The sequence below is a fragment of the Somniosus microcephalus genome, chromosome 3 (genome assembly GCF_052327205.1).
Source record: "Somniosus microcephalus isolate GS21.2 chromosome 3, FLI_Smic_1.0, whole genome shotgun sequence".
NCBI lineage: Eukaryota > Metazoa > Chordata > Chondrichthyes > Squaliformes > Somniosidae > Somniosus > Somniosus microcephalus.
Genome location: NC_140989.1, coordinates 212511732 through 212535186, shown reverse-complemented (window position 1 = coordinate 212535186; position 23455 = coordinate 212511732). Strand labels below are relative to the sequence as shown.

General features: G+C 51.6%; 1 protein-coding gene across 1 annotated transcript in view; it reads right to left on the bottom strand.

Annotated features, from left to right (window-relative positions):
- LOC147121702 (rab GTPase-activating protein 1-like) overlaps positions 1–10601 on the bottom strand; it is a 39056-nt gene extending 28455 nt beyond the window's left edge. Inside the window, exon 1 of the mRNA XM_085977987.1 lies at positions 10533–10601. Within this exon, the coding sequence (XP_085834113.1) occupies positions 10533–10601 (69 nt within the window). The remainder of the gene's footprint in view (positions 1–10532) is intronic.
- Positions 10602–23455: the final 12854 nt, after the last annotated feature.

Below are 23455 nucleotides of genomic sequence, written 5' to 3'. Positions count from 1 at the left end.
TTGGAGAATGCTTACCCGAAGATCGGAGGCTGAATGTCCTTGACTGCTGAAGTGTTCCCCGACTGGGAGGGAACACTCCTGCCTGGTGATTGTTGCGCGGTGTCCGTTCATCCGTTGTCGCAGTGTCTGCATGGTCTCGCCGATGTACCATGCTCCGGGGCATCCTTTCCTGCAACGTATGAGGTAGACAACGTTGGCCGAGTCACATGAGTATGTACCATGTACCTGGTGGGTGGTGTCCTCACGTGTGATGATGGTATCTGTGTTGATGATCTGGCATGTCTTGCAGAGGTTGCTGTGGCAGGGTTGTGTGTTGTCGTGGTCGCTGTTCTCCTGGAAGCTGGGTAATTTGCTGCGAACGATGGTCTGTTTGAGGTTAGGTGGCTGTTTGAAAGCGAGTAGTGGAGGCGTGGGGATGGCCTTAGCGAGGTGTTCGTCGTCATCGATGACATGTTGAAGGCTGCGAAGAACATGGCGTAGTTTCTCCGCTCCGGGGAAGTACTGGACGACGAAGGGTACTCTGTTGGTTGTGTCCCATGTTTGTCTTCTGAGGAGGTCTATGCGATTTTTCGCTGTGGCCCGTCGGAACTGTCGATCGACGATCCACACCATTGAAACCATTGACAAGGGATGATGTTGTCAGGATTGAGGATCCAGATGCATGGAACAGGAAAGCTACAGTTCTTGAGGAAGTAGGACCAAGGTCATACACTATTAGAACTGAGGAAGGACAGATTCTCAGGAGGAACCGCCGTTCCCTCCTGAAAACACAAGAAACTATCCAAGAGCAAATCGATGACAATGCCGCAACTGAATCTTGTCACTCACCACCAGAACAATCTAACACAAACACACATACAGGCCCTCATGCAAACACATCAGACTTACCTGTGCTGAGAAGATCCACACGTGAAGTAAAAACGCCTGATAGACTTAATCTTTGAGTGCAAAGAAAACTATAATAAAAGAATGAAAAGCTTAGAGTTCATAAAGTAAAGCTTTGAAAATGTGTTGACTGTTGTGAAGATGTTTATGTCATTATGATTGATTGATATTGATTGATATTGATTTTGTTTAACCTCTAAGGAAGGGGGACGTAATGATCAGTAACATGTCATTCTAGAATGGTACACTAGGTGGAGCTGTATGTTTAGTAGTGGGCTACCCACAAGGCAGTAGTCAAGATGGATGCCTGTACACTAGTCCACATGGCTGAATAAATGACTAGCTCAAGCTAGCTGTTCATAATGAAAACGTCTATTTATTTATGAACATAACAAGACGGAGGCAGGCAATCAGAGACAAACATAAAACAGAGACAAATACATAGACAACAATAGAGAAACAGTCAGCTGATGCTGTAAAAAGGTAAAACATGGGCACTGGAAGACAGACAGGGTCACCGAGGGCAATTTCCACTGTTAGATCTGAACACAGGAGTCACCACCTCTTGCTGCACAGCAGGTATAGTCAAAAGCTCAGAGACTGGCAGTGAGAGAGACACTAAAACAAAACAACAAGGAGGTATGGGGATAGACAGAGTGATAAGAAATGAGCAACGCGAGATAATGAGTCACCAAACCACAGTAACACTAAGATACAGAGACCCTCGTCGGGGAGAGAGAATAGCACAGAGAGTTACGGAGACACCGAGGAGATAGAAACAGGGACAGAGAGATCGCAGACAAGTAGAGGCCAAGACACAGAGAGAACAGGAGAGAGGGGCAGAAAAAGCATCTTCAATCTATGCTTCATTGCTCCACCGCTACGATTACGCTGGTTTTATCGCTGCCATGCCTATCTAACCTTCCACTCTCTGTACTTCGATGAAATCCTGATGGTCTCTTTTAGGTTTTGAGTCTTTCTAACCTTGTAACCCTAGATTATTTCAGCTGTACGTTAGACCACCCATGCAGGCAAGTCTCCAATCCTTGTGTTGACCCTTGCTACGAGAGCTTGGTAATCTTTCGACAATGCCTTGCAGGTTAAAGGCACGGCAAACCCCGTTTGTTCATTGCTGGTAGACACCAGACTACCTTATAGCTCCGTAAGATCTCATCCTTATGTTTCAAATATCAAACAATATTTTGCAACAATGAACCAGTGAATAATTTTGAGTAACACAGTTATATATTTACAGTAGATTAGTCATCTAACTCTGAGTAGACAAAATTAAGAGAGCACAACCATAACTGATCTAACCTTTTAGAAATTATTTTAATTAGACATAATATTTCTTCTTAATCTTTCAAGATTATACGAATGTCTCCGCTGAGGTTTTCAAACAGTTTCTTATGAGATTGTTCAACTAACGGCCTTTCTCCTGAGATCTCCCTAATGCAAACAGAATTTTCTCCTTAATATTCCAGAAAATCATTACCAAGATATCCTGGATTTTGAGTATCAAGCCACTGGAATATAAAAAGGAGCCGTCAGTCAAACACAAACCGAACCAGTCATGAAGCGTTTGCATCTAAATAGTTAGTGCAATTGGTAGCACCTTCCCCTCTGTACATTCCTAGTGCAGTGCTGAGAGAATGCTGCACTGTCGGAGGGGCAGTACTGAGGGAGTGCTGCACTGTCGGAGGGGCAGTACTGAGGGAATGCTGCATTGTCGGAGGGGCAGTACTGAGGGAATTCTGCATTGTCGGAGGGGCAGTACTGAGATAGTGCTGCTCTGCCGGAGGGGCAGTACTGAGGGAACGCTGCACTGTCGGAGGGGCAGTGCTGAGGGAGTGCTGCAATGTCGGAGGGGCGGTGCTAGGGGCAGTGCTGAGGGAGTGTTGCACTGTCGGACGAGCAGTACTGACGAAGTGCTGCACTGTCGGAGGGGCAGTGCTGAGGGAGCGCTGCAATGTCGGAGGGGCAGTGCTGAGGGAGTGCTGCACTGTCAGAGGGGCAGTACTGAGGGTGCGCTGCACTGTCTAGGGGCAGTACTGAGGGAGAGCTGCACTGTCGGAGGGGCAGTACTGAGGGAGCACTGCACTCTCTAGGGGCAGTACTGGGGGAGTGCTGCACTGTCGGAGGGTCAGTACTGAAGGACTGCTGCACTGTCGGAGGGGCAGTACTGAGGGAGTGCTGCACTGTCGGAGGGGCAGTGCTGAGGGAGTGTTGCACTGTCGGAGGGGCCGTACTGACGGAGTGCTGCACTGTCGGAGGGGCAGTGCTGAGGGAGTGCTGCACTGTTGGAGGGGCAGTACTGAGGGAGTGCTGTGGCAACACTGCACTGTCGGTGAGTCAGTACTGAGGGAGTGCTACACAGTCGGAGGGGCAGTACTGAGGGAGTGCTGCACTGTCGGAGGGGCAGTACTGAGGGAGTGCTGCACTGTCGGAGGGGCAGTGCTGAGGGAGCGCTGCAATGTCGGAGGGGCAGTGCTGAGGGAGTGCTGCACTGTCAGAGGGGCAGTGCTGAGGGAGCGCTGCACTGTCAGAGGGGCAGTACTGATGGAGCGCTGCACTGTCTAGGGGCAGTACTGAGGGAGAGCTGCATTGTTGGAGGGGTAGTACTGAGGGAGTGCTGCACTGTCTGAGAGGCAGTGCTGAGGGAGTGCTGCGCTGTCGGAGGAGCAGTACTGAGGGAGTGCTGCACTGTCGGAGGGTCAGTGCTGAGGGAGTGCTGCACTGTCGGAGGGTCAGTGCTGAGGGAGCGCTGCACTGTCGGAGGTACCGTCTTTCGGATGTGACTTTAAACCAAGGCCCCGTCTACTCTCTCAGGTGGACGTAAAAGATCCCATGGCCACTATTTCGAAGAAGAGCAGGGGAGCTCCCCCCAGTGTCCTGGCCAATATTTATCCCTCAACCAACATCACTAAAACAGATGATCTGCTCATTATCTCATTGCTGTTTGTGGGAGCTTGTTGTGCTCAAATTGTTTGCCACGTTTCCTACATCACAACAGTGACTACACTTCAAAAGTACTTCATTGGTTGTGAAGCACCTTGGGACATCCTGAGGTCATGAATGGCGCGATATAAATCTTAAACAGTTTTTATGTGGATTTCAATGTTAACTGTGCTCACACTGTTGTCATGGCCTGTGATGCCTGTCACTGACTCTGTAACTAGGCTTTCCCTGTTTGGTAGATTTGGGTCAGATTTTGGCTGTTGCTCCACCTCACTCTGTGCAGTTCCCCAATTACATGAACTTGGTTTGAGTATGCATGCAATAGGAGGCACTGGCCACTGGGTGGTGCTGCCAAAAGATTTGCAACCCTTCCCTCCCCAACTAATTTCACAAAGCACGGTCTTCACCAGCAGGAGGATCATTTGATTGCTTCAATTTCCTCCATGGCCTCGCCCTGCCCTATCTCTTCCCAATCTCTGCGCTCCTCCAATTCTGGCCTCTTGAGCATCCCTGATTTCCCTCACCCCCCACTATTAGTGGCCGTGTCTTCAGCTGCCAAGGACCTGAGCTCTGGAATTCCCTCCCTAAACCTCTCCGCCTCTCTTCCCTCCTTTAAGACGCTCCTTCAAACCTACCTCTTTGACCAAGCTTTTTGTCACCTGTCCTAATATCTCATGTGGCTCAGTGTCAATACTACATTAAAGGCGCTATATAAATGCAAGTTGTTGATTAATATTACTTACTACAAAAGGTTTTATTTATTTACAGATCTCATCTTTATAAAGAAAGGAAATGACTACTGGCTGTGGACAGGTGCCCATTTTCAGCTGGCTATACTCCCCACTGCCTACCCTTTCCTGGACACCTAGCCCGGCCTGATACTCGGTCCTCAACTGCTGTTTGGGTTCAATTTGCCAGCCTGTTCTGTTCCCCACTCCTGTTTCTTGCCCGTTGACTTCCCCTCCCCGCTCTCTCCCTCCGCCCCCTCCAACACCCTCCCCGTGTTCAAATCAAGAATCAACAACCCGCCTCTTGGAGAACTTATTCTATGACGAGGCTGCAGACTGTAGAACTCCTCTCACCCTCAGTCTTGAGTGCAAAGGCCAATTTAACTCCATCATTCGATCACTGCGACCTGATTTACCTCGCGTGGGCTGTCACCAGGCACGGTCTCTGTACTGGGCCCCATACATTACTGAGAAGATCTCTCAGCCCGTGGCTCGATTGAGTTTGAAGTGTGAGCCACCTCTGGACTTACCGCACTGCTCCGTACAGAATCCGTGGGGGCAATGGAGCTTTGCACACACGTGACGATAGCCTTCCAGAATGTAAATGGATGTAACGCCAAGTGCTGGATAACAGGCTGCCAATCACACAGTGTTGCAATTGTCAAGGATAAACACGGCTCCATTCTAACTTGGTGAAGCCAGAGAGGAGCTGGTATCAATGAAACCCAGAGGGACATTTAAATACTTCCTAAAAACTAGCTGTATTAATTGCAATAGTTTTATCAATCAGGGCACAGTGCATTGAAGGTTAAAATCGGCTTGGTTTCAATTTGTGCCCATTATACTTTGAGGAATAGCTGCGACAGTAATTGTGGTGAATTGTTCTGGTTCCAGAAATGGCAAAACTAAGTGTCAGCAATAAAGTGACTGCAACTAAATTAGGCAAAATACAAGGCTGCAACTTTGAAAGCTGCCCGTGAGCAAGACTGGGGGTGACACATGATGGCCAACAACGCCCACCATTAGACTTTGCCATAATCCCAGGCGATTAACCCGCTCGTGCTCTCCCAACTGCTGTCAACCCTGATGAAATTCTCCGTCACAGGCCCCGGTGGCATCTCCCATCAGTAACACCCTCAGACAATGAGGGGTCATTAACAGCAGTGACACCCTCAGAGAGTGAGGGGACATTAACAGGAGAGACACTCTCAGATAATGAGGGGACATTAACAGGAGTGACACCCTCAAAGAGTGAGGGATCATTAACAGGAGAGACACTCTCAGATAATGAGGGGACATTAACAGGAGTGACACCCTCAGAGTGAGGGGGCATTAACAGCAGTGACACCCTCAGATAACGAGGAGTGATTAACAGGAGTGACACCCTCAGAGTGAGGGGACATTAACAGCTGCGACACCCTCAGAGTGAGGGGCATTAACAGCAGTGACACCCTCAGATAATGAGGGGTCATTAACAGCAATGACACCCTCAGAGAGTGAGGGAACATTAACAGGAGTGACACCCTCAAAGTGAGGGGACATTAACAGCAGTGACACCCTCAGAGAGTGAGGGGCATTAACAGCAGTGACACCCTCAGATAATGAGGGGACATTAACAGCAGTGACACCCTGAGAGAGTGAGGGGACATTAACAGGAGTGACACCCTGAGAGAGTGAGGGACATTAACAAGAGTGACACCCTCAGAGTGAGGGGACATTAACAGGAGTGACACCCTCAGAGTGAGGGGACATTAACAGGAGTGACACCCTCAGAGTGAGGGGACATTAAGAGCAGCAACACCCTCAGAGTGAGGGATCATTAACAGCAGCGACACCCTGAGAGAGTGAGGGACATTAACAGGAGTGACACCTGAGAGAGTGAGGGACATTAACAGGAGTGACACCCTCAGAGTGAGGGGACATTAACAGGAGTGACACCCTCAGAGTGAGGGGACATTAACAGGAGTGACACCCTCAGAGTGAGGGACATTAACAGGAGTGACACCCTCAGAGTGAGGGGACCTTAACAGGAGTGACTCCCTCAGAGTGAGGGGACATTAACAGCAGTGACACCCTCAGAATGAAGGACATTAACAGGAGTGACACCCTCAGAGTGAGGGACATTAACAGGAGTGACACCCTCAGAGTGAGGGACATTAACAGGAGTGACACCCTGAGAGAGTGAGGGACATTAACAGGAGTGACACCCTCAGAGTGGCGGGACATTAACAGGAGTGATACCCTCAGTTCACGAGGGGACATTAACAGGAGTGACACCCTCAGAGTGAGGGGATGTTAATAGGAGTGACACCTTCAGAGTGAGGGGTCATTAACAGGAGTGACACCCTCAGAGAGTGAGGGGATATTAACAGGAGAAACACCCTCAGAGGGTGAGGGGACATTAACAGGAGTGATACCCTCAGATAATGAGGGCACATTAACAGCAGCGACACCCTCAGAGAGTGAGGGGATATTAACAGGAGTAACACCCTCATAAATTAGGGGAGATAAACAGGAGTGACACCCTCAGAGAGTGAGGCGACGTTAACAGGAGTGACACCCTCAGAGTGCGGGGACATTAACAGGAGTGACACCCTCAGAGTGAGGGGACAATAACAGGAGTGACACCCTCAGATAATAAGGGGTCAGCAACAGGAGTGACACCCTCAGAGTGAGGGGACATTAACAGCAGTGACACCCTCAGACAGAGTGACGTTAATGGCAGTAAGCTCCAGGATAGGTAGATTGTTCATTGTGTGTGTACAAAGATTAAATGGGTGGGTAGAGTGCATGATAGGGTGGAGTGGACATGGTGTGTGGAAGGAAATTAAATGGGTGGGTAGAGTCCATGATCGGGTAGGTTGTACATGATGTGTGGAAGGAGATTAAATACGTGGGTAGAGTCCATGATAGAGTGGAGTGTACATGGTGTGTGGAAGGAGATTAAATGGGTGGGTAGAGTCCATGATAGGGTGGAGTGTACATGGTGTGTGGAAGGAGATTAAATGGGTGGGTAGAGTCCATGATAGGGTGAAGTGTACATGGTGTGTGGAAGGAGATTAAATGGGTGGGTAGAGTCCATGATAGGGTAGAGTGTACATGGTGTGTGGAAGGAGATTAAATGGGTGGGTAGAGTCCATGATAGGGTGGAGTGTACATGGTGTGTGGAAGGAGATTAAATGGGTGGGTAGAGTCCATGATAGGGTGGAGTGGACATGGTGTGTGGAAGGAGATTAAATGGGTGGGTAGAGTCCCTGATAGTGTAGAGTGGACATGGTGTGTGGAAGGAGATTAAATGGGTGGGTAGAGTCCATGATAGGGTGGAGTGGACATGGTGTGTGGAAGGAGATTAAATGGGTGGGTAGAGTCCATGATAGGGTGGAGTGTACATGGTGTGTGGAAGGAGATTAAATGGGTGGGTAGAGTCTGTGATAGGGTGGAGTGGACATGGTGTGTGGAAGGAGATTAAATGGGTGGGTGGAGTCCATGATAGGGTGGAGTGTACATGGTGTGTGGGAGGAGATTAAATGGGTGGGTAGAGTCCATGATAGGGTGGAGTGGACATGGTGTGTGAAAGGAGATTAAATGGGTGGGTAGAGTCCATGATAGGGTGGAGTGGACATGGTGTGTGAAAGGAGATTAAATGGGTGGGTAGAGTCCATGATAGGGTGGAGTATACATGGTATGTGGAAGGAGATTAAATGGGTGGGTAGAGTCCATGGTAGGGTAGAGTGTACATGGTGTGTGGAAGATTAAATGGGTGGATAGAATCCGTGCTAAGGTAGAGTGGACATGGTGTGTGGGAGGAGATTAAATGGGTGGGTAGAGTCCATGATAGGGTAGAGTGGACATGGTGTGTGGAAGGAGATTATATGGGTGGATAGAATCCATGATAAGGTAGAGTGGACATGGTGTGTGGAAGGAGATTAAAATGGGTGGGTAGAGTCCCTATTAGGGTGGAGTGGACATGGTGTGTGGAAGGAGATTAAATGGACTAATGGTTAAATGGCCTTTTCTCATTGCAGTTTCTTGATATTTTGATGTAAATAAAACAAGCGAGAGTTCAGATCGTTCCTCCATGACCTTGGAAGTTACGGTTGGGTGAAAGTGGAAACTGTGTCCCACTCTCCTGAACTGTTTCCGCCCACTTCTGGCGTGGTCCGTGGCAGCCGCCATTTTGGGCAGGTCGGCAGTGCGGCCGTTACCTGTGTTCACTAGAAAAATGGTAATGAGGCAGATCGTGCTGTCAATCAGTGTGCATCGCTGAATTGACGCACAACCTGCTATTTTGGACATCACCCCTCGAATGTACACCTCGCCAAAGCACGCACAGGTGAAAGTTCATTCAGCTGCATAACGGACCCCCCACCAGCAATACTTAAAGGGACACACGCAACTTTCAGGTAAGTTTTGATTTTTGCTTTTGTACTGGGTCCTGTACAGCTTATTGGAGTAGTGACTTTGTGTAAGACATTTAAAAAGTTGTTACAGTGTGCAGGGAGTGCTGCTGGACATTTGCAAGGCTTTGGCTCCTAAAGGAAGGCCTCTGAGAACACCACTTGCTCCCAGTCCCGGGGGCTCTAGTTGCAGTCCCCCTTGGGCTGCAGCATGACATGGAGATGGACCAGAGGCAGCAAAGGGGACAAGCTGCTCGCAGAGGGAGGAGGAAGCAGAAGAGGAGGAAGCAGGCGAGGAGGAGGAGGAAACGGAAAGAAGGAGGCACCCGGGATATCTGGGATTGAATCATCCGCCTGTGGTACCAGTGACCACAGCCCCAATTCCCCTTTCAACATTTGTCCCACACCTTACCTTCCCTCTGTTACTGACCATCACAGCGTAATCTTTGCCACAATGCTGAAATAAAAGCCACCACAAAGCAAACCGAACACAAATTTATCCATATATGCATCCAATATTACATCAAAAAATCAACTAATCGCTCTTGTATATTCCCTCATTAACTGTCTGGTGTGTACCATTCCCTATCCTAATGCTCCTACGCAGTGCTACCCCAGTGGCTGCAGCATGGTTGGTGGAAGGCTGCTGACTTTCAGTGGGGGAGATTTTAAAATGGCCTTGCTGGTTGACCTCGAGAAGCTGGTGGCTGGAGTGTGAAATCGAGTGACGGTGTTTCTTCTTCTTTACTCTCCTCTCCTTCTTCTTGTTCAACCACTGGCTGGGCGGTCTGGGTTTGTTGGGTCTCTGAAATGAGGAAGGCACAAGGGTAGAGTTGTGGTGAAGGAAGGTGGGTAAAGCAAGAGCTGCATGCTTACACCATGTGCAGCTGGTAAATCAGAAGTGATTGTGGAATGAGGGGGAAGTGGGATGTGAGAAGGAGGATAATGTTGGAGGATACCGGCACCTTGTATTCTTTCAGCCCCGTCGCTGGCCACCGGCTCAGTCATGCCCCTGCCAAGAATAGCCAGCACCGTCTCCTCCAAGGGGGTGAGGTGATGCAGGCGAGTCTATCCCTCGCCAGTTAAGGTCTGCTGGCCCCAGTTATGCACCACCTTTTCCTGCAAGAGAAAGAGAAGTGTGTCAGTCAGTGTGGTGTAATGTGTTTGGGTGATGTGGCTGTCATGGTTGAATAACTGACTGTGTTCAAGCTGTGAGATGTGGGTGTGAGGCTTGCATCAGTGTTAAGTGTGTGAGGGTGAGGTGAAGGTAGGAATGTGAGGTGTGCCTCATCATTGCTCGAGATTGTTGGTAGGTGAGTGATGGGGGGGCCGTGCAGTGTGTGAGGCTTGTGCTGCAGTTGGCAGGAGACGGCTTTTGAAGATGCATTCACTGACCTTGACCACTCGTCTGAGGTCATTAAACTTCTTTGGGTAGTGGAGCCAGGTGGTGGGGGCATCACTGCTGGCAGTGACCGCCTCAGCGATTTGGTCCCACATCCTTTTACTGGAGGGCCTCCTGGTCCCCTGGACCCTAATGATAGAGGACCTCTCTTCGAGTGCTCACCCCCTGCATAAAGTCCTTGAGCGCTGCGTCGAAGAAGCTGAGTGCCCTTTCCCTGGCCTGTTGAGCCATTTGGGTTTGTGCTGACGTACATTTAACATTTTTCATCACCAGAAGGCAGCTCAGCTTTAAGATGTGCAGACTGCCTTTAAGAAGTGCAGGTTAGCGCAAAGTAAAGCTAGCCTCGCGTGAACATCGCAAACTTCAGCCCCCTGCTAAGCACACAGCCAGTCAGCAGCACCTTCAGCGCTGGGCTGCCCTGTAGTCATGTACAGTAACAGGCAGCTTGAATTTTATGTGCTGCCTGAACTCCTTTCAATGGGCCCGGGCAGATCACGCATCGCAATCCCCGCGCCCGTTTTTGAGCTTAATTGAATTTCACCCCCTGCCCCCCAGAATCTCAGCACCGGCTCTTCTTCAAATGGGCTCCTGTTTAGGGGTTCACAGGGGTGGGCGTGGGTATCGGTCACCGGTGAGCCTGGGTCCGCAGTCCTAGCTGGTCCTAGCTGCTGTTATTCTGGCTGATTGGACGGTTATTATTAGAGGCTCAGACCACAGCAGAAATCCCCAGTGCAAAAAATAACTGAAAAGACTGTCAGATCGGAAGAATGAAGCTTCATCAACAGAGGAAGTGAAAGAGGGGGGCCGGTGCAGCTGTACATTTGCTAATTGAACCGCGCTCTCAGCCTAGAATCTTACAGCACAGAAGGAGGCCATTCGGCCCATCATGCCTGTGCCAGCTCCTTGAAAGAGCTTCCCAATTAGTCCCACTCCCCCTCTCTTTCCCCGTAACCCAGCAAATTGTTCCTTTTCAAGTATATATCCAATTCCCTCTTGTGAACATGGGCCCACAACACTAGACTGCCCCTAACTTGGGTACGAAGTCAGCATCTCATTCATTCACTGGAACAAGAAAAGCCTGTTGTGGGAAATGGAGCTCAGGGCTGCAAACATTCCCTCTCCTCTCCTGAGGAAGGCTTCATGCTGGGGGACAGTTCCATGGGCCCCGACAGCACATTCCGACCTCACCCACTTCCCCATTCCACATGTGTAAAACTGGAGCCTGCCAGCAGCATATCTGACTGCAGAGGGCATCACCACTGTGTCTAATTCTGTCCTCACCCCAAATCCACACACAACTTGCATTTATCTCGTGTCTTTAATGTACAAAAGGTCTCGAGGCGCTTCACATAGCTGCTGCAAGAACGGGGTGTGGGGGGACGTTAGGAAGGGTGATTGAAGGCTTGGGTGAAAGGATAGCGTTTAATGGAGGAGAGAGAACTGGAGAGGGGGAGGGATTAAGGCCGGGAGTTCAGAGAGCAGGGCCTAGGTGCCTGAAGGCTCTGCCATCAATGGTGGGATGAAGGAAGCAGCGATGGGCAGGAGGCCAGAGTCAGAGAGAGAAGGGTGTGGCAGGGAATGTAGCTCAGCAGGACGCAGACGTACGGTGGAGCCAGGCCATGAGGGGAATCAGAGAGAAGGCTTTCAAATTCGATGTGTTGGGGGATGAGGGAGGCAGTGTACGGGGTGGCGGGTGGCGCGTGCGCCCAGTCAGTTATGCCCCTGACTGTCTGTGAGTGGTTCGAATTGCTCCCACACCCCTGGGTTCTAGACACCGGACTTAGGTACAGGCGGCGATACAGAAAGACTCGAGTAGACAAGTGGTTTGGTGTAAGAAAACCAAGATTTTATTAAAACAGAAATTAAAACAGTCTTATGAGAAGTCACTAGTATAAAATACAGGCAAACACAAAATAACTATACTTATACAGGAAATGGGGAACACACGGCACATCGAGGGAAAAACAATTACATTAACAATCCCCTTAATCCTTATCCCACCCCTATTCCCAACTAGATTAAGCTATGAGGGGCCAGAATTCATGCTCACCAATCCAAAGCAAAGCCAGCTGTTTTAACGGATGAGGGTTTTGAGGTTTGGTCTTCTGTCCTTTTAGGTACCCTGTCGCCACATGGTCTCAGGGTGCGGTGGTGGAGCTGCTGCTGCGACACACCTTTCTTCTCCTCAGCTGCCGCCGTCATCGCGTCACGATGGGTTCTCTTCTTCTTCTCCCTCGGGCGGTCGTCGGCGGTAACGTTGCGTCAATGAGACGATTAGCAGTTTTTACTGCTTAGATTTTATTACCCATCCTTAGAATGCCAACATATTCGTCATGGCGTGGACACCTGCGTTACAGTGTTCAACAAGAGGCTTGCCAGCTTAGTTGCAGGGTTCGCCCAACCAACTTAGTCTCACTGTCCTCAGATACTTTCTTCCCCGAGCGTCAGCTTGTAACTCGGCGCTTGGTTTTTTAAATTAATACGTCTTCTGCTGCTCTTCTCTGCTCTTTGTCGGGTCTACCTTACTCTTCGTCTCGATTCGTCTCGTCATGTATGGCTACCATACAAGTCCTGGGCTAGCGGCTCAGTTTCGTCTCGCCCCTTTATGCGGCCTGGGTGTCCTGGATGACTATGGACTCGGGTCTCGTTCCCCTCCCCTGCGGTTGGTATGGTCGTCCTTGACTGCTGGAATCTTACTGCGGGGAGCGAGGAGAGACCCGCCACAAGGCCAGGGCACGAGTGCGAGCGGCAGCAGTCCCAAGCCTGACAAGAGTCAAGAGACAAGAGAGCAGAGTGACCAGAGAGAAGAGAGGCCCGATTGGTACTAAGGGCCTACAGTTATACTCTTTTCGATGGCCCCTTATCTGCGCGCCAAATCAGGTTAGTTCATTGTTTTAATTTTGGCGGGCTGTTTTAAATGATTGTACCAATCTAAAATAACTGTTTTTAGATGGCCGTTTATCGCACCTAATGGCCTGACGTCCGGGCTGTATTGTCATTAATGCATTTTAATCAGCCTGTCCAGCCTTGATGGCTCCCATAAGCTGTTTCCGATTATTTATGCAGACAACCTAATGACCTCAAGTATAGGTCCAACTGGTTTTGATCTGTCTACGATCTGACGTAATGCATATTCCATATTTGCTGTCTGGCTTCCCAAACACAAAGTCCTTTTCACAGAAACTGCATTTTAAGTTTCGATTTTCCAAAGCTGCTTGTTCTGAGCTGCAGAGTCCAAGCTTTTAAAATCTTACAGGCTTTTGGTCACGAGGTGCGGACGCCATCTTTGGGTACCCTTTTTAAATTGTCCATAGGGTCCCTTTTATTAATAACCTTGGGAGAATGTGGAAATTTTGCGAATCCTACACTTCCCCCTGTGATACTAAAACTTGCTTGAAGTATCATCCTTACAAGGTGAGCAAAATTTTATGACCCTCCATAGTCAACCTTCCCCTGTAATTACCTATCTAACATACCCACGACACATTCACTTCCCATTCCGTGAGAATGTAGTGTACATAAGGATACATAGAATAATTACAGTCATTTACAGACATCCAAGCATGGAGGGGGTCCAACACCCCTGCACCACTTGGTACACATACATCTTTATTAACAACTCATCGCAAGAATCTTTATTAAAAACAACAAACAAAAAAACAATCTTTAATTGAAAATACAAGGAAAAATACTCAAACAGGCGTATCTCTCTCCACCTTCACATAATGTTCCTTCCAGATCTTCTGGTTTCAGAACTCTAACAACTGACCCTTTCCCTTGCACTGGATGCAAACTAGATACAACACTATCCCTAACTGGCAAACCACGAGAATATGAGAAGCCAGTCTGATCCACGAAGGGACCTCTATGTTATTGAAAATGTCCCACCAGGGTGGAATCACAATATCCAATATCTTAGTCCCTATCGCTACTGTTTTCTGCTCTAGAGTGTAAAAATGTTTCTGCGAAACTATAACGGCCTTGAGTATTTTGGTAAGGTGTTCAGGGAGAGGGGGAATTTTGTAGCCGAAATGCGCTACGTACTTCTGCAAATTGGTAAAATTCTCCTTCACTGTGAGGTGAACAGTGGAGGGTTCAGGAATGGGGACAATTTGCTCCTGGGCCACTTGAACTTCTGCCTCGGGTTTAAAACAGAAACTGCTGTCACTAACCGGACACCAGCTATGCTGTCCATGCTGGCAGTGGGACGCACCGGTGGTGGCACAATATGTCCCACCTCCTATATATGCTACCTGCAGGGGAACATGGCCTTGTGCCATTGCCTCCATGGTACAATTTATAGGCTTCGCGCCAGCAGCTCTGAGCCCACACTGCAGTTTTGAATAGGCATTCAAATGCTGGGGACACAGGATTATGTGTGCTCCCCGGCTCCGGCACCCTGAGAGGTCAATACCTGTCATAGCGTGCTCCCACTTTATGATGTAAGGTGGGACCGCTGTGAAACGAATGTGTGCACCCCCTTGAATGACTCCAATGTTCTCTACCCTGTATACTGGCGTGGGTCGGGCTGCCCTACCCATGACCGGCATCTTAACTACTACTCCCATGATTGTGTGGTTGGGCCGTCCACAATCCATGGGGACTGGGTAGGCTTCAGAAGCTAGCCAGAGTTGGCACGGGCTTAATGCATTCTCAAACGGGTGGAGGGCTATGAGGTGTTTGTTGCTGATCCAGGAGGGGACTAAACCCTGTTTTAAATCCTCCAGATTATCACAGAAATCACAGAAATCACAGAAACCCCACAGTGCAGATAGAGGCCATTTCGGCCCATCGAGCCTGCACCGACACATAACGCACCCGATCCCCGTAACCCCTACACCAACACATATCCCACCCTATCCCCGTAACCCCATGTATTTAATCCTCCCTAACACTAAGGGTCAATTTTTTTCATCATAGCTAATCATCCTAACCCGCACATCTTTGGACTGTGGGAGGAAACCGGAGCACCCGGAGGAAACCCACGCAAACACGGGGAGAATGAGCAAACTCCACACAGACAGTCACCCGAGGCCGGATTCGAACCCGGGTCCCTGGCGCTGTGAGGCAACAGTGCTAACCACTATGCCACCGTGCTCCCCTACTGCGGCCCTCGCCCAGCAACCACGCCCCATACAGCACGCACACCTCATTCTGCGCAGCCTGGTCAGAAGCATTTCTGTCCTCCCTTATGAGGGCATTTACCGTCCTTGCGTTCTTCTCTAACTCCACTATAATCTCCTTTAAATGGATCGTTATGGCCTGGTCCTCATGCAACTCCGAGCCCACTACCTTGTTCTCATCCATTAATATCTTCCTTAACTGCATTTTTAAACCGTTTATCTGGGTCTGCAGCTCTATGTCATCCAAACTGTTGATGACAGCGGGCCCAGTGTTAAACGCAGTAAAAACATCATTCCATACTCCCCTTCTTTGTCTCCCTGCATTACCCAAAAACTCGCGGTGTGTGGTGTACAGTTCGGTTTTGTCAACATTGGCGAAATCGAACTCATAAAACTTCCTGAACATGTCCTTTAATAGGGCCTGGTATAGCTGCTCTGTTTCCTTGGGACACCACTCTGGCAAATGTACCTCGGTGAGATTTAAAATCACGGAGGCTACCGCGTAGTGTACCCCCTGGTACAGCACCTGATCAGTAGGTACTAGTACCAACCCATTCCCTGGTCCCTTGGTGATGGTGGGGCACCCTTCCCTGGGTAACCTCGCTGCCGGCACCATGGGCGGGGCACAAGCTCAGTGGCGTTGACTGGGATCGGGGTGTATGGGATCGCACACACCTTCAGGCTGGTATCCCACTTCATCTCCTCCCCGGCGTCTTGCCACTGCCGGTGGAAAACAATGGCTATGCCTACGGGGCAGACTCTCTCTGACCCCCACATACAGATATAAATCCCTTGATCCGGTTCCCACCGCTTGTCCCAACACACACTTAATCCTCCTTGAGTCCCTGTAATCGTGCAGTGGGTATTGTTCCCCAACCGTTCCCACTCGACAGCGGGGTTCCTCATACCTTTGCTCAGCTTCCTGAGCCACCACCACCTATCCAGAGGAATGTGTCCCTTGCACGTTAAACATATACGCTTTCCTACGGTGACGCTGACCCTTGTGGTAACGACCCGTACCCTGAGGCAGAGGAGGGAGGCCTCCCCGTACGTGAATCCGGTTTGGCTGGAGTACTGAGACGAGTTGGACCCCAACCATCCTGGCCACCTTCCTTCATGGACGTAGACGGTGGTCTCCTCCATCTCCCGTTCACTGCTTCCATCGGTCGCTACAGACGCTCTATCTCCCGAGCACCCGTAGATGTGGGAGTCTTGCACATTACCCCTCTTTCCCCGGCTCAGTCCCATCAGGGCGAGTAGGATTATGATCCCCTTCATCCCAACAGTCTTTCTGTAACAGATACAAAACATGCAACCAGGTCCCCAAGAGATTCTCTGGCTTGGGTGAAGCATGGCCGGGTCTCGCGACCTCGACCCAAAATACACACTCTTAGCAGATTACTTACTTAACTAAAACTACCCATCACCTTATTTAACTTAAGCTAAAACACCCAAACTTAAGCTAAATACTTAAACTTAACAATATAAACTTACATTACTTAAACTATATACATCCGCCGCCCGTCTCCGGGCGGCCAGGCTAATTCCTGGTTGGACTGCGGCACACCGCTTCCCCCGGCGTGGCTGCACCGTCCTGCGCTGTTGGTCCCTCGCCGCCCCTGGCGACTAGCTGGGGACCTCTGTCCTTTGACTTCCCCCTGACTCGGGAGGCTGTCCCTTTGAACTGGGGAGCTGGTGACCATGGCTTTCTCGGCTGGGGCGTCCGTGGGGACCTTCTAGGGACTTTGGCGGGTGGGGCTTTCTTGGCCGATGGGCCTTTAACCCGGACCGCTGTCCCCTCCGGTGTGGCCTGTGGGCTACCCACTGCCGCTGGCCGGGGATCTTCCCCCTTAGGCTTGACCTCTCCCGAACCTGGGCTAGGGGCAGGCAACTCTTCGCAGCCTGTTGCTACAGGCGGAAAGTCTCCGCCCCCAGGTCCCAAAACTGGGTCCGGGGCGGGGTCTTCACCCTCAGGCCCCCCCTCGTCTGGATCCCAGAAGAGTGGGGGAGTGTCCCAATTGATGGGCGGGATGGCCCCTCCCTTTAAGCAAGCTACAGCGCCTGCCTGCGCTGTCTGTGAACTCGCTCCTGCTGCAGGCTGAGGATTTTTATCCTCAGACCTTACCCCAACTGGCTATTTTCCCCTTTCAGGGTTAAACAGTTTGCACTGGTTGATATAATCAGCAGCCTGTTTTAAAACCTCGTTCGCTGCCCTGAACGGGCCTTCTAGAGACTCCCCATGCTCTTTACTTACCGGGACGGCCTTACAGACTGGATCTTGGGCTTGGACCTGCCTTAGGTCCGGGGCCAAAGCTACCCCCTGTGTGCCTCCCTTGTCCCGGACTGCGGCTACCGGGCCTGTTCTACAGGGATCCCAGAACTCTCCTTCCCTAACCCTCTGCTCGGCCACCTTGTTGGTCCTTTGGTTACCCTCCCACGTGATAGGGAGGGATCCCAAATCTATGGCCAAAGGTTTGGCCATTCCCCCAGCCTGCTCGTTCCCTGCGGCTACCATTGGGTTAAATGGGACCTTGTTAGACCTGGGTGGATTGGTCGGGTCTTCCGAATGGACCACCGTGCTGGAAGCTCCAGTGTCCACCGAATATCTCCCCGGCACCGTCTCCACACGCATCTTAACACAGGGCCTGCTCCCCTCATCGTTTTCAAGGGGACACAGGTCGACAGGCTGCGCTGGTTCTAATCAGGGCTGTGGGTTGGGTGGGGCTGATGGGGTCAGAGCACCGGTAGCGGCTGCTACTCTCCCCTGGCCAGTCAATAAGGACCTCATGGTGTCCAAAAGTGACTCGACCTCTGCGGGAGGGATTCCTGTCCCCGCCCTTTGGGCTGGGGCTGTGGAATTCTTTCCCATGTTATCTTTCCAAGGGTTTTTGCACTCCTTCCACCAGTGACCATCCTTCCCACACCCGTAACAATTTGTCTTTGTGTTGGGGGGGTTATTCCCTTCCTGATGCCACTCTTTCCTACCCGGTCCGGGTTTTACCTCATGCACCTTCCCCTTGGGTGGGTGTGCATCGGTTCCCCTACCGTTTTTATAGGCCAGAGTGAGCTGCCTGATCACCATAAGTTCGGTGGTCTGGGGATTTTTGGGGTCGAACCAGATTTCTGCCTTGGCCCAGACCTGTGGCAAGCTGTTCGCCACCAGGCAACGGAGCCAATGGGCCAGGGGAGCCCCGTTCAGGAACCCCCGGTTCGGCGCCCCCAGGCAGGCCCACCGGTACACCGGCCATAGCCGGTCCGCGAAAGCCTGCGGGGTTTCCCCTGCGAGCAGGACCGTCTTCTCCACACGGGAGAAAGGACTTCCCTCATTCATCCCCATGGCCTCCAGAACTGCATCTTTGAGCTCCTCACACCCGCTCTGCCCCCTCTTACACTCATCAGAGAGGGATTGGAGGAGACTACTCTCCAGGGAGAATAGCAGCATCTTGGCCTGCTCAGCGCCATCGCAGTCGTTGATGCTGGCTGTCTGCTCTATGTCCCTGAAGTGGACCGAGGGGTCTCCCTTTTCGGACAGCTTCGGGATATGGTTGACCATAGCCCTGAGCTGTTGGGTGCTATAGGGTAATATGAACTGGTTTTGGAGGGGTCCCTCATCGTCGCCATTGACGGGTGGGCCGAACCTCCGATGCCGTGCTGGGCACATTGGTCCTGGCTCCGACCTCTCTGGCGGGGGTTGCTCCACCTCTGCTCCCACCTCTGGCTCCACCCCCCCTTGCTGCCAAACCTTGCTGAAACTTGGCGCTACGGGTGGTGGTCGTGAGATCTCCTCTCCCTCAACCGGGTCGTCCCTGGGCACTACCGGTGACATTGGAACTGTCGTCCCCTCGTTCCCCATAAAATCCGCCTGACCTGCCTTTGGGCTTATGAGGCATACCATGCCTTTTGCCTTCCGGAGGGCCCGGCTCAGATTTTCTATCTGCTCTTTACAGGGGCCGTGGTCTGCCTCCTCAAACCCCTGTTCGCTCGCTAGCTTGTAAGCTACCTTTACCTCCTGTACTTTCTCTTCCTGTTCCCTAATCTGCCTTGCCAAGTGAGCGTTCTTCTCCCGCAACCTTAACTCATTTCCCTTGGCCTCGGTGACTTGGCACTGTAGGTATTCCAAGTGGGCCTTGTGTTCTCCCATTAAATGCACTCTCTCCTGATTCAAGGCCTGCAAAGCTACTAATAACTTCTCCCCTGCCAGAGCCTTATCCTGGATCTCCAGGGCTGACTCCCTTAACTCGACTGCCTGTGCTGCAATGAGCCTGTCCAAAAGCTGGACCTGCTTTTTGAAACACATCAGCCAAACTGCCTTCTCTAAGGACTTCTTGTGTTCCTTTCCCTCTGTCCACTTAGCTGCTGCATCGACCGGATGCCCAGCCCTTAACAGAGTGGTGATCCACTTCTTAGTGATATTCACCTTGCTAAACACATAATCAGAAATCCTTTCCTCCATCATGGTTTGCTCATCCAAACTATTGTCTATCGTATCACAACCCTGTTGCCGGTGTCCTGCCGTGGTCGCCATTTTCTGTAGGGGGTGGTGGGTGGCGCGTGCGCCCAGTCAGTTATGCCCCTGACTGTCTGTGAGTGGTTCGAATTGCTCCCACGCCCCTGGGTTCTAGACACCGGACTTAGGTACAGGCGGTGATACAGAAAGATTCGAGTAGACAGGTGGTTCGGTGTAAGAAAACCAAGATTTTATTAAAACAGAAACGAAAACACAGTCTTATGAGAAAATTACTGGTAGAGAAAACAATTACAGGCATATAACACTATGGCCTAGAAATTCGGTTGGTAGCGCCGGCGCTGAGCGCCTAAAGAGACCTAGAATTGGGGCGATACCCTATGTTGGGGCGTTCGCTATGAAGATAGCGACAACTCAGATATTGACTATACATTTTGCGCCTGCGCTAAGTGTTTGCGCGCGCCCGCGAGCGCAAGCAGATCATGATGTCATTTCAGTGTGCAACGCCTTTTAGGAGCGCCTGAGCGCATATTGGGTGGCGCCCGGAGCCTTAGCTCCCAGCGCTATTAGTGACAGTTCGAGGGAGGGCTAACAGGCCCTTCTCGGAGTAGGGGGGCACTATTTAAAGGGGACAGCTTTAGTGCTGAATCTTCTGCCACTTGGCCTGCTCATTACGATCATTGCTAGAGAGAGTTGGCGAGCTAATGTGGAGCGGAGTTCTGGGAATTTAGCTTTACAGTACTTGGGACCTTCAACCCTCTCCGAAGCACTTGCAGCACTACACCTAAAAGCCTTTTGACCAACTGGCATCGGAATGAGAGCTTGTTTGGAGGGCGACGGCCTCATCGCCCAACACTGTGAAGGGGCAGAGAGACGGCGGGAGAGAGGGCCGGGATTGGCCAGAAGGAGGAGGGGCAATGGAGGTCGGCCATCCGACGGGAAGCTGCGAGGGTCTTTAGGCAGCAGGTGACAAGCCTTGACATGTCGGAGGAGCAGTGTTTGCGAAGGCTCCGATTCTGGAGGGACATTGTTACTGATCTGTGTCACCTGCTTGGTCAGGATCTGCAGCCGCGTGAACGCTGCAGAACCTCTCTGTCCGTGATGGCTAAACTGACTGATGGCCTCCATTTTTATGCCAACGGATCCTTTCAGTCAGCCACTGGGGACATTGCGACTGTCGCTCAGGTTGCAGTCCACTGTTGCATCCGGCAAGTTACAGATGCCCTTTATAGACGAAGGCGTCAATTCATTACCTTCCCTTGGACCCTGCACAAGCAGGCGGAGGGCGCGCAGGGTGTTGCTTCTATTGCGGGCTTCCCCATGGTGCAGGGGGCGAGTGACAGCACACACGTGGCTTTGAGGGCGCCATGCCATCATCCTTAGGACTTCCGCAACCGCAAGGGGTTCTACTCCCTCAACATGCAGCTGGTCTGTGACTACCGCCAAATCATCATGGCAGTCACCGCGCATTTCCCAGGGTGCAGCCATGATGCCTTTATCCTGCGGTTGACCTCAGTTTGTTACCTTTTTGAGGGGCTGCCTCGAAGACGAGGCTGGCTTACTGGGGACAAGGGCTATCCTCTCTGGCCATGGCTGATGACAACACTCCATGTGGCCGACACCCCAGCAGAAGAGCTGATCAGCAGCGGCCATCAGGCGACCAGGCACAGTAAACAGCACACTATTGGTGTTGTCAAAAAGCGTTTCCAATGTCTGGAAGATTCGGGGGGATCCCTGCAGTACTCGCCGCAGCAAGTGGGACACATCGTCGTCGTCTGCTGCATGATCCACAACTTGGCGAATCGACGCACCCAGCCAATTCCAGCTGTCCCTCAACGACCAGCAGAGCAGGCGGAGGAGGAGGAGTATGAGGAGGAGGAGGAGGAGGAGGAGGAAGAGCAGGTGGAGGAGGAGGAGGAGGAGGAGGAGGAAGAGCAGGCGGAGGAGGAGGAGGCGGAGGAGGAGGAGGAGGAGGAGGAGGAAGAGCAGGTGGAGGAGGAGGAGGAGTAGGAGGAAGAGCAGGCGGCGGAGGAGGAGGAGGAGGAGGAGGAAGAGCAGGTGGAGGAGGAGGAGGAGGAGCAGGAGGAGGAGGAGGAGGAGCAGGCGGAGGAGGAGGAGGAGGAGGAGCAGGAGGAGGAGGAGGAGGAGCAGGCGGAGGAGGAGGAGGAGGAGGAGGATGAGGAGGAGGAGGAAGAGCAGGCGGAGGAGGAGGAGGCGGAGAAGGAGGAGGAGGAGGAGGAGGAAGAGCAGGTGGAGGAGGAGGAGGAGGAGGAGGAAGATGGAAGGGCTGCTGAAAGTGGAAGGGCCATACGTCAGAGGCTCATCTGGACTCGTGTCGAGACCCCTGTGGCGGAATGATGAGAGTCTTAACTCATGCGCACTTTGGATGTTTGAGGGCCTCTGAATGCCAGCATCACTGAAACTAGTCACATGCACCATGCCACATTGAAACTTCTGTTTATTGGCACAAAAGTCTTTCATTACAGCTAAACAACGTAATGTCAACAGAAACCATAACTTTCAAAATAACTGTGAACTGTTCGGCCAAGCCGCAAAACTCAACAAACCTTCTGCAAATATAACAACAGGTGAGGGTGTCCTTGAATTTGGACAAACAAACGTCTCAGCACCTCCCTCTACAACTGGCCCCTTGAGGGAGAACGACTTCTCTTTCGCGCCCGGCCCCTTCCCTCCCTGCTGCTCCTATGTAATTGGACCCCAGTGGCGGCCTCAAGGCTGGGGGACGCCTGCCGACTGTCTGGAAGCGCAGAAGCCCCTGAGGGACGGCCTGGCCGACCTCTGGGCTTGGAGGGTGCGGACGCAGGATGCTTGCTTTGAGCATAGCTGGAAGCAGTGTGGCCTGCAGGTGGTGGCAGCTGCAATGCAGGCGTCCCAGCGCTGGCATGTGCAATGGTCTCCTGCCGAGAGAGGACACCTGCACCATGGTCGGACGACACACTGGCTATCTGAGGGGAGCGGCTCGGCTCATCCGCCACAATCGCATGCTCCACTGATTCCTGGCCTTGTATGGGACTGGAAGGGCCCGGGGTGATCCTAACTGGTGCAGAGAGGGTGGCTACAGTGAGAGATCGCGTTGCATCAATCTGGCTGTGGAGGAGCCCAGCAAGTGACTGCGTGGCAACAGTGAGGACCTGTGTGCCAGGTGCCAGTGCTTCGGAGAAGGCCTGGACAGTTCTTCCATTGCTTCGGACAAGGCAGGTGCCGACCGCTCCACTGCCTCGGACAAGCCCTGCACAGATCTTTCCAGGGATTGCCCGAAGCCCTGAACAGTCCTTTCCATAGCCGACTCAAAGCCGTGGACAGTCCTCTCCATTGTTGGGCCGAAGCCCTGGATAGTCCTGTCCATTGTTGCCCCGAAGCCCTGGATAGACCTGTCCATTGTTGCCCCGAACACCTGGAGAGTCCTGTCCATTGTTGCCCCAAAGCCCTGGAGAGTCCTCTCCATTGTTGCCCCGAAGTCCAACATACTCTTAGCC